The sequence below is a fragment of the Sinocyclocheilus rhinocerous genome, unplaced genomic scaffold (genome assembly GCF_001515625.1).
Source record: "Sinocyclocheilus rhinocerous isolate Xijiao unplaced genomic scaffold, SAMN03320098_v1.1 scaffold113, whole genome shotgun sequence".
Classification (NCBI taxonomy): domain Eukaryota; kingdom Metazoa; phylum Chordata; class Actinopteri; order Cypriniformes; family Cyprinidae; genus Sinocyclocheilus; species Sinocyclocheilus rhinocerous.
In genome coordinates this window covers 1,946,105-1,957,479 of record NW_015646846.1, presented here as the reverse complement: position 1 = coordinate 1,957,479, position 11,375 = coordinate 1,946,105, and the positions used below count along the sequence as shown (strand labels likewise).

The 11,375-nt window shown below is 34.5% G+C and overlaps 1 protein-coding gene across 1 annotated transcript in view; it reads right to left on the bottom strand.

Moving 5' to 3' along the window:
• Window positions 1-3,366, bottom strand: part of LOC107708056 (tetraspanin-2-like) — a gene marked incomplete at its 5' end in the record, with an annotated part of 4,848 nt that extends 1,482 nt beyond the window's left edge. The window contains 4 exons of the mRNA XM_016512204.1: window positions 393-476; window positions 2,957-3,022; window positions 3,126-3,209; window positions 3,304-3,366. Of these exons, the coding sequence (XP_016367690.1) occupies window positions 393-476; window positions 2,957-3,022; window positions 3,126-3,209; window positions 3,304-3,366 (297 nt within the window). The remainder of the gene's footprint in view (window positions 1-392; window positions 477-2,956; window positions 3,023-3,125; window positions 3,210-3,303) is intronic.
• Window positions 3,367-11,375: the final 8,009 nt, after the last annotated feature.

Below are 11,375 nucleotides of genomic sequence, written 5' to 3'. Positions count from 1 at the left end.
TTTTCAAAAATGAAATTCAGGCCCTGAATAAATGTCTAAAAATCCTGATTGGAGTATCACTATAAATAGTTATAAATTATAAAAAGAAGGCTTTAAAAAGATCGGTATCGGCAGATACTGCTTTCTGTGATCGGCCTCAAAAATCCTGATCGGAGCACCCCTACTTAACTGCCTGATTTTTTAAATTCATTGCAAAATGTAACTATATTACCACCCAGCTCTAATAAAAATTACTATTACACACACACACACAAAGATATTATAACCTTAAACATCATAATTGTCTGTAAAGCTGCTCTGAAACAATGTACTGTGAAAATCACTATACAAATAAATTTGACTAGACTTTTCAAGCACATTTCACAAAAAGAAGTTTGTTAGAATTCTGTTACCATAATTCCAGCAATGCCGATGCCAACGTATCCGATTATGAAGAGTGTTTCTTTATAGAAGTCTTCTATTGCTTTGTCACAATACTGAAAATATTTCAAAAGAACATTAGTTGAGTGTGGCAAACTGATGTAGTGTGTTAGTGTTAATGTTAATGTTAAAACAACACCCCATCTGTTCACTTCTACTGATTAACTGTTATAAAATGAATAGCTCTAGCTCTGAAATCTGATTGGATAAGCCTCTATCAAAGTTATAAAATAGCAGAGATATGCACATTTTATAACCAACAATTGTTATTACTTAATGAATTGGTTATAAATTAATTGAACTATGTACAAATCATTATAATGCACTACCAAATTATGCAGATATGGGCACTGAATATTTACTGTATTTTACGAATGTTAAAATAAAAAAAGAACATCATGAGCTATTTGACTACAAACTAAACACATTGCTTTTAAGTTATTTTTTGCAAGCAGTCAGTGAGACTTTTACATTGTTACAAAAGATTTCTGTTTCAAATAAATGCGCTTCTTTTAAACTTTCCACTTATCAAATAATCCTGAAAAAAAAACATTTACGGTTCACAAAAATATTAAGCAGCACAACTGTTTTCAACATTTCTTAAGCAGCAAATCTGCATATTAGAATGATTTCTGAAGGATCATATGACACTGAAGACTGGAGTAATGATGCTGAAAATTCAGCTTTGCCATCATAAGAAAAAAGTACATTTTAAAATATTTTAAAATAGAAAGCACGAATTTTAAATAGTAAAAATATTTCACAATATTACTCTATTTTATATTATATATACACACACATATGGGGCTGCAGCTGAATAGTTGTGGTGCACAAAACATGGACTTTCTATGGACCTAACATGCTTTTGCGGTCTCTTTTTCTCTAATGTGCTTTGCTGATTGGGATCAACTGACAGTATGAATTGACAACTGAAGCACAATATGACATGATGTTTCTCAGCCGATCAATGTGCCTTCCCGCCTGCTATAAATAAAAAAAAAAGGCTGCCTTTGTGCCCCTGTAGGCTTATCGGATCAAGTGGCTCATGGGACATCTTGCCACTGTCTGCTTCATTTCTCTTTCTAAGTCCCTCTTACCTCCTCACTCCACTGGTCTGTGTCCCTCCCTCCCTCATACACCGTACAGAACAGCATGGCTGCCATCTAAGGGTCTGTGTCAAAATTGCTCATCATTGGAGTATGAAACGTGTCCTTCTTTTGAGTCTAAGAGCACTATGCCAACAAGGTCTGAAGTTTAAGTGACACATAATAAAGTAAAATAACAGGTCACAAAAAAAAATGAAAAGCTACAGGGTATCATATGTGACCCTGGACTGAGCACAAAAGCAGTCTTAAGTCGCTGGGGTATATTTGTAGCAATAGCCAAAAAAGCATTGTATGGGTCAAAATTATTGATTTTTCTTTTATGCCAAAAAATCATTAGGACATTCAGTAAAGATCATGTTCCATTAAGATATTTTGTAAATGTCCTACTGTAAAAAAATCATTAGGATATTAAGTAAAGATCATGTTCCATGAAGATATTTTGTAAATGTCCTACTGTAAATATAGCAAAACTTAATTTTTGATTAGTAATATGCATTGCTAAGAACTTCATTTGGACAACTTTAAAGGCGATTTTCTCAATATTTAGATTTTTTTGCACCCTCAGATTCCAGATTTTCAAATAGCTGTATCTCGACCAAATATTGTCCTATCATAGTAAATCATACATCAATGGAAAGCTTATCTATTCAGCTTTCATAAATCCCAATTTCGAAAAATTGACCCTTATGACCGGTTTTGTGGTCCAGGGTCACATATGCGAGTAAGAATTGGCTGTGCTAAGTAAATAAAATGCAATGTGAATTACTGACCAACCTTACCAGGTGCGACAGTTTGTCTGTCTACATTAAATGCAAAAATGCAGAGTGACAATCTCGGCCAATCAGAACACGACTGATGTCTCATAAAACATATAGGTGGAATTTTGGACCAATAAGATTTAACTGTGGGTGAGGCTTCTTAGCTGAATAAAGTGCTGCAGGAATGACATTTGTAGGCCAAAACCCAGAAACAAGTTTGCACTTTAGCACTTCAGGTTCTTTGTCCTGAGTTTTTGGGGTAAAATGCCTAAAATGAGGTCTTTGTTTAACACCTGCTCAAGTTTTTTTTTTTTTTCCCATCAGAAAATAAACCCTTGTGATTAGTTAAAAGCTTTTTACTTTTCTTGAAAACGGCGGTTGCTGAAAGCGGCTAGTGTATAGATGTGTTTACATGTCCGAGGCTGTGAAAGCGGCTAGTGAATAGATGTGTTTACATGTCCGACATGATGACGATTAATATCCTGACAACCTCTGTAGTCCCATTTAGCCACTTAAATGGGACTACAGAGGTTGTCAGGATATTAATCGTCATCATGTCGGACATGTAAACACATCTATTCACTAGCCGCTTTCACAGCCTCATTGTGTTTAGAAACACATTCGTGCAAACTGAATGGTGATGTTCAAGTCATGCAACATATTTGAGCATACCGTGTCAGGACTGTCATCAGTGCACAGATCAGGAGGGTGAGAGGACTCAGTCCCGCAACATTCAAACTGTGAAAGAAGAATAGAAATGTCAGAAGATGATGGTGATACTGCCACTATAGCCACAGATCATTTACTAACAGTGTGTCTGTAAAACAAAAGCTCTACTTACCATTTTGTGATACATGGAAGTAATGGCGGTCCCGTTGTCATTTTCCATAGCAGACTGGTAATACTTTTGGACATCCTGAATGATCTAGAAACACATGTGAGAGTATCTGATCATATCACATCATTAGATGACAGTTACTTTCATATTTACGCTCAAACTGATACAGTGCGTGACATACCGTATCCTTATTCAGAAAGACAAAGACTCCAGCAGCGACCTCTGCGCCAAAAATTACAAGATATATATATATATATATATAAAATTATGTAAATAAACTTTTATTTTATTTATTTATTTTTGCACTGATAGGCTGTGCAAAATCAGACCAGGAACATGTATTAAGAAGTAAATAGGGTCCATTTCAGGGATGTAACGATTCGCAACTCACGATACGATTTTCTCACTTTTTTTTTTTTTTTTTACAAAATGAGTTCTAAGACAAATAATAAATGAAAAGGAGTCCTTTCATTATTTCTCAGACAAAATGCTGCACATTTCTTTGTGAAACTGAAACGTCAAATAACAAAACTAAATTGAAATTTTAAAATCAAATAAATAAATACAAATAAAATAAATCTCTTCATACAAACAAACTAAGGCTTTGTCTGTGCTCTTTCCATTAAAAACTAGAAGCATCCACTGCATTTTAATCACGATCCAAACAAAGATGCTGCATACATGCAGCATGAGCAGTTTTTGATTTACATTAGATTAAATAATTTCAAAATTTAAAGCAAAAACAGAATGGTCTGACTTTAGTTTTGTGAAACTATACTACATAATAAAATCTGAACGAAACAAAAACAGCAGAGGGGCTGCTTGATATGCAAAATCACTTTCTGACAGCAGGTGGCGCTTATGGAACAGCAGTGATCCAGCGTTTCCTTGGTTACCACTGTAAACAAAGCAGTGCTGCCATAAGGAACACTACTTTAATATGCATTATACCAGAGTCCCTTTAAGGCAAGTCATGTCACTTGGCGGCCATCTTCGAAACGCCTCTCGGGCATGCAGGTGCAGCTCCTATCACTTTGTATGGGGAATCATCAAATTCTCCCAAACTGTTCACTAAGCTTATGATTAAATATCAAATTTGAAATCACCAATGAAATCTGACAACAACTGTGTCATAAATGTTGTTTCTTTTGCTCAAATAGCATTATAAAAACCTTATATTTCAGGCTAGATCAGCCAGTGCGCATGCGCAGTCCTGAGCGCAGGTCTCAAAGCGCTGACTGTTTCTATAGCAACCGGGACTTCTAACGGCAGCTGCAGTGACGCGTTGACTTTACCGATTAGCGATTGGCTCTTTTGCTCAGAAGGCGGGGCTTCCTGCGATTGAGCGGCCATATTAAGCGTTGCATTTTTCCCCATTCAAAACTATACGAGTGACACGTCTTGGGTATTCACAGAGACGAGTTGAAATGAAAACACCATCTAAACATCTTTTCTGAAGACAGTCAGTTCTCCTAAGAGATACATTCATATAAACCCCCACCCCCAAATGTATCACGATTCATTTAATACCTCAACCGACTTGAATCGTCACATATTTTTATTTAATATTTATTTTCAGCCACCTCGGCTGAAACATCCCTAGTCCATTTTGATTTCATGTTGATTTTAAATGCTTCAATGTGGACAAAAAAAGAGCTTAGGTCAGTTTTATTCTTCAGTTTTAAATCGCAAAAGTGGTGCTTTAAAGCGATCACAACATTTAGTGTCCATACAGGCAGTAGATGGGGATGGTGGATTGTTCATTTACTGTTGCGTAGTTCTTACCCACCGATCCCAGAAGACACTGTGACTCCCTCACGGCCCCAAAGCAGCCGAAGAACCCCACCAGCATCATGACACCTCCTGCTCCGATCAGGATGTACACCGCTGAGGGGAAGCCAAGAGTACAGTGTAATGTTTAGAGTTAGGCCATTTCATGTTAAACTTCAATCCACAAACACCCCAGCATGCAGTTCACTGTATGACCAGATGATGGCAGAACATGAATAGATCTGTGTAAGGAAATCATCTGTTCATTTTCAACTGTAAAAGTACTCATATGGATATGGAAAATAATATTTTCTAGTTATGTTAAGCTCTGAGATGCAGATTAGCATTTGCTATTATTCGCATATTTTTCAGCTTTTCAGCTGGATTCATGTTCTTTATAATGTCCCTATTTAAATGAACAAATAAATAAATAAATAAAAACTGCTGGGAAAATTCTATTTGTGAGTAGAAAAATAATGACAATAAATAATTATAAATTGTTATTCTGGTATTATTTATATACTATAATAGTTTTCTATTAATTCTATTATTCTATTTTGAATTTGCATTTATTTTCAGATTTCAATTTGATTTAATTTTTAGTAAGTTTTTGTTATGCACTTTTGTAATTTTTTTCTGGGTTTTTAAATATTACTATTTAGGTTTAATGTATTTTTATTTCAGTTTTATTTTTAGATCAGTTTTACATTTGATTTATTGGCAGTTCAACACCATCATTACACTTCAACACCAAGGCTACTTTTTTAGTTTTTCACCCAAAATTGATATTTATTTTATTTCAGACTTATTTCAATTAACAAAAACGTTTTTACAATATTTTAATGATAACAATCCTACATTCATTGGTCATAAAGAGTACTTTATGCAATTATTTTAATTTATTTTAATTTTAAATAATTATGGTATCTAATGATTTTAATATATATTGACATTTCTTATTCGCATATTTTTCAGCTTTTCAGCTGGATTCATGTTCTTTATAATGTCCCTATTTAAATGAACAAATAAATAAATAAAAACTGCTGGGAAAATTCTATTTGTGAGTAGAAAAATAATGACAATAAATAATTATAAATTGTTATTCTGGTATTATTTATATACTATAATAGTTTTCTATTAATTCTATTATTCTATTTTGAATTTGCATTTATTTTCAGATTTCAATTTGATTAAATTTTTAGTAAGTTTTTGTTATGCACTTTTGTCATTTTATTCTGGGTTTAATGTATTTTTATTTCAGTTTTATTTTTAGATCAGTTTTACATTTGATTTATTTGCAGTTCAACACCATCATTACACTTCAACACCAAGGCTACTTTTTTAGTTTTTCACCCAAAATTGATATTTATTTTATTTCAGACTTATTTCAATTAACAAAAACGTTTTTACAATATTTTAATGATAACAATCCTACATTCATTGGTCATAAAGAGTACTTTATGCAATTATTTTAATTTATTTTAATTTTAAATAATTATGGTAACTAATGATTTGAATATATTGACATTTCTAGTTTCTGTGAATAAAAAATGAAAATAAGCAGCTTTCTCATTACCTTAAAGGATAAAACAGCTGATATAGAGAACTATTAGGTAAAAGAAACATGAACAAACCTTTATTATTAAACTTCAACGTGTAATCTAGCTCTCTCATTTACAATACAGTGTTCTAGGATCACTGATGTAAAACCAGTCTATCTCAGCATTCTCACTTCATGGTGGTTTACGAATGTGAACCCAGGTGTACTTTTAGATGATTGAGAATGAAAGCAGCTGATTCTAATTTTATAAAGTTTCTGTGGGCATTTCCTGACAGATGGTCAAAAATCAAAATCACCCTTACGTGTTACAGTACTTTCCCACACGATGCAAACTACAGTCTCACACAAAAACACAAGGCACAAAAGCTCACTGCAATTCTTGTGTTTTGCATCTTCTATGCAGGGAAGTTTGAGACAGTGTGAAATGCGTCTCCTCACATATCTCCAACAAGAAGAGTGTCAAAGGCCTCGGCTCAACAGAAACAAACAGTCTTTGTGTGCAGTACACACACAGACACCACAAGCTCACCCAGTGCCCTGAGACCATAATCGTATTTACTGGCGAGATTCTTTCCCCCAAACCAGTTAAGAACAAATTTCAATCTCAATCATGCAGTGAAGAAAAGTTCAGATTTTATGGATTAAGTTCAGTAAAATCATGAACGGATCTGACCAGGTCAGTTTTCACGTAACTGATCTGTGTAAAAAAAAAAAAAAAAAAAGTACACGTGTTTACATGGTTACTCATCAAAACAGCCATTCTCACATAAATTTGTGTGCATATGCTCAGGAAGATGTGAAAGAGAACTCAATTTGGTACTTGCGTGCTGTCTTTTTGCATGCATGCACACAGAAACGATCTATCACAGCGCGAGTACTGCATTGAAATCTCTTTCGCGCTGTCTTGCACTTTAATGGCTTAAAACACTTCAATGTTTAAACTGACAAGACTTAAAACACGTGAGAATGATAAACTTTCTTGAGGAAGCAGCACTAGCCCGATCGTTCAGATGATTAGGTGATTAGTTTTAGTGTCCTGTTAACAGCAGGTAAGATAATTATATTCACAGGTGAACATAAAATATGTTACATACCACTACTGCTGAGCGAGCCAGTGTAATGGAAATATGTCTGAAAGGTCTGACATAACAATAAGATGCCACATGAACGATATTGTATGAAGCGTTGTTTGTTTACACGTTGTTTTATCATGTTGTGGCTTGCATTATGAAAACAATGTTTGGGATACCACGATCAAAACTTCATTATGTAGAAAGTTTGATGCTGGACATTCATCCAAATTATGGTGAAAACCAAAAACATTTGTGTGTTCAAAAAGTAAAGAAATGCTTATATTACTTAACTAGCCAACGGAGCAAACCAACCCCGTGATATCACACGCTGTGATATTGCAAGATGACGGCGCCTTGCTCCAAAGGCTATAACAAAACATCCTTTTTTCTTTGAAATTGTTACATTAATAATGTTTGTTATATATATTTTAATTAAAATGGAAATCAGTTTACTAAATAATGTAAACTTGGCTGACTGCTTCACTTCCACTTTAATATTATAATGTCTGTGATTTATTAGTATCTTATTGGTTAAATAGAATTGGACCACAATGTATTTTGTTGGGTCTGATTTTTTCACTTACATTAAAAAAAATAGTAAGACAAAAGTCAAATGCAAAATTATATGTGCCTACATTTACATTTAGTACATTTTCACAAATTCAGATGAATCCGTTGCACCAGCAAAACTTTTAATATTCTAGTCTTTGAAAACACACAAAAAAAGTATGCTTTAATGTAGGGGTGGGCGATCTTCCCAAAATATCATATCACGATCTTATAAAGCAAAATCACGATACACAATCTAAATCGTGACCTTCCTAATTTTGAGATGTATTGTCAAGAATATCCAGACTGGAACAAGCCTATGACTTACCTATTTGCACAATTTAAAAAACACTGTATTGCATTAATGTCAAAATGGTCATTAAAACTTTAAAACACTGCATCACTGTATGAATTAAATATACTTTGATTCTTATTAAAGTTATAAAGTGATTTAGTCAAGAGTAGCAAGTGATTTTCTCTATATTTTGTTGTATGATTAGCATTAATGACACAGACAGCAGTAGGTTAATTAGGCTGCTGTCTCTTTAAGATAAAATGCAGGGATCTAATATACTGACATGTAGAGGTCGACCGATTGATCAGCTTGATTTTTGGCATTTTTTAATTAATCGGCATTTGATTGTGCTGCAATTGTGCTGCAAATTAGGCCGATTTATAGGCAGGCACACTGGCGGGCAGCTAAGCGTTGTTGCGGAACTCCCTCTGGCTGCGTGAGACGGAGCAGCTCACGCTCTGCAGGCTGCAGCCGCGGCTTGTTCACACACAGCCTCAGCTAATGGCAGGGCAAAACAGACCGTTTCGAAAGCGGGATTACGTTTTACCCTACTAGAATTGATGCCGGAAAGTAATCATTCATAAGTGCAACAAGTCATTTGCATGTGAAAGTAGTTCAAGTACACGTTCAATTCAGACAAAACTTCTGGGTCAAGACTTAATGACCCAGTATTGCACTTTGTTTCATAATCACTGTGGTTAGCACTTGCAAAGTAGTTGTTTGTCCATTATGAGCATTTAAATGCAGCTCAAGACTGCCGCAGTCTAGTCACCAGAGGTCCATGTACATCATCTCATTGCTGCCACAGCAGAAAAACAGCAGGATGCCGGATTCTAAATGAGCAAATAGATGTCCTTAAACACTGTTCTACAACTAGTGAGCCCTAACCATTTTAAATAAATGAATTACTGCATCAATCCTCTACAAGACCAATGAGGTATATGGAGAGAGGAGCTTTACAACCACCAACTGCCTGCTCTGGGGACTAAACTAGAGCTAAAGGGGAAATAACGTTTTTATAATTCACCGACACCAGTTAGACAGCCTCTCCTATGAGAAATCAGCTTTAGCCATTAGCAAGAACTACCAGTGTCCCTGCTCATTCATCACAGCTAAAACCAATATCAGATACGCCATTACAGAGGCCATTAGGGCTCCATGACGCAGATGGGAAATTTTAGCCTGACATTGCCGTTGGAGCCCTGTGCTTTGTTAATAGGGTGTTGGTGTTGTGCTTGCATGAATGAAACTGCAAGGTATGGGTTACCTTATGACGGTTTCTGTTCATTGCGATTGATAATAAAGTACCATGGTAGAACTAAAAAATGCCACATGATCATAGCAACACAGACTTTTTATCCCATTATAACCCTCTACACTGCGAGTAAATCACTCGCATATGCGACTAAATCTTCACTCTAGACGACTAAATTATGTATAATATTACCCACAGACAAAGAAAGGAAACTGTGGTTGGTCATTTTATACGTTGGTCACATGGCCTCTTTTTACAGTCTCTCCCATTCATAGATGTACACATGGCCTGTTTCCTCGCCTAATAACCCCTGTAAGTCTGCTTTCCTGACACTATATTATAGCTTAGGTTTATGCAGGTTTATTAAACCTACAAAAACTGTTATGTAAACATTTGATGTGGGCTTTAACGTTCTTTTCCAACTCACCAATGAAGAAGTGCTCAGGGGCATCATTTTCAGCTAAGAGGTTGGTCATGTCTGGGTCAAACCTCAACCATAATCCCACAGCCAACACCAGTGAGCCCGAAAGCTGCAAACAAGAGTGAAACAAATTCGAAACATGTACGGAAAAATCACCACTTCATTAGATCACTGTTAACGAAAGGAAAAAACAATGTTTGTGAGACATTTGTTGGTTTACTCCATGTCACTGGTTTCACATTCTGCACAGGTCTATTTAAGTACAAACTCACGAATGCAGGTTTGACTTTGAGAACAGGATACTTTGTATTTTGCCCATCACCGTAACTTGAGGGATGACCTTGACTAAAATAGAGCATTGATTGAAATTCTGTAAGATAAAGTTCTTTATTGTGATACAGGAAACAACCATTTGTCCATCTGTAAGGACACCAGAAAGTCCTTTTGCCACCTAGTTATCAAGTCAAAGGGAAACATACTAGACATTTATATTCACAAATATTTAACCTTTCCAGTGAGTCTACAGTTCATGTTTGCTCAGTTAAATAAGTCTCAATCTGCAATGTTAAATCTGTGAAATACCAAGTCATGATTATGATAAAAAGTAGAAATTATGACAAAAACTCGAAATGATGAGATGTCATAATTATGACATAAAAAGTCTACATTTTGTCATCTCATTTTGCCACCTAGTTATCAAGTCAAAGGGAAACATACTAGACATTTATATTCACAAATATTTATCCTTTCCAGTGAGTCTACAGTTCATGTTTGCTCAGTTAAATAAGTCTCAATCTGCAATGTTAAATCTGTGAAATAACAAGTCATGATTATGATAAAAAGTAGAAATTATGACAAAAACTCGAAATGATGAAATAAGTCATAATTATGACATAAAAGGTCTACATTTTGTCATCTCATTATCTCTTATCTCATAATTTCATGATTTATTGTTTTATGAAAGGACATTAAGTGTTAATAATATGTAAAAATACTAAAAATACAAAGTCATAATTATGAGATATAATTATGACAAAAACTTAAAATTAGGTGATAAAAAGTCACATTTATGACATAAAAAGACATTTTTGTCATCTCTTAATTTTGACATAAAAAAAAATTCAAATGAAAAAAGTCAGTCATAACTTTTAATGTCAGAAATGATGTCCATATTTGTAGTCATAATTATGACTTTCTAATAATTTTGACTTTAAATGTCATGCCACGGCAATGAGTTTTTATGACATAATTATGATTTAACAAAGCATCCTTTTTTCTTATTTTTTCTTATTTTTCTGCATTTAACCCATCCAAAGTGCACACACACAC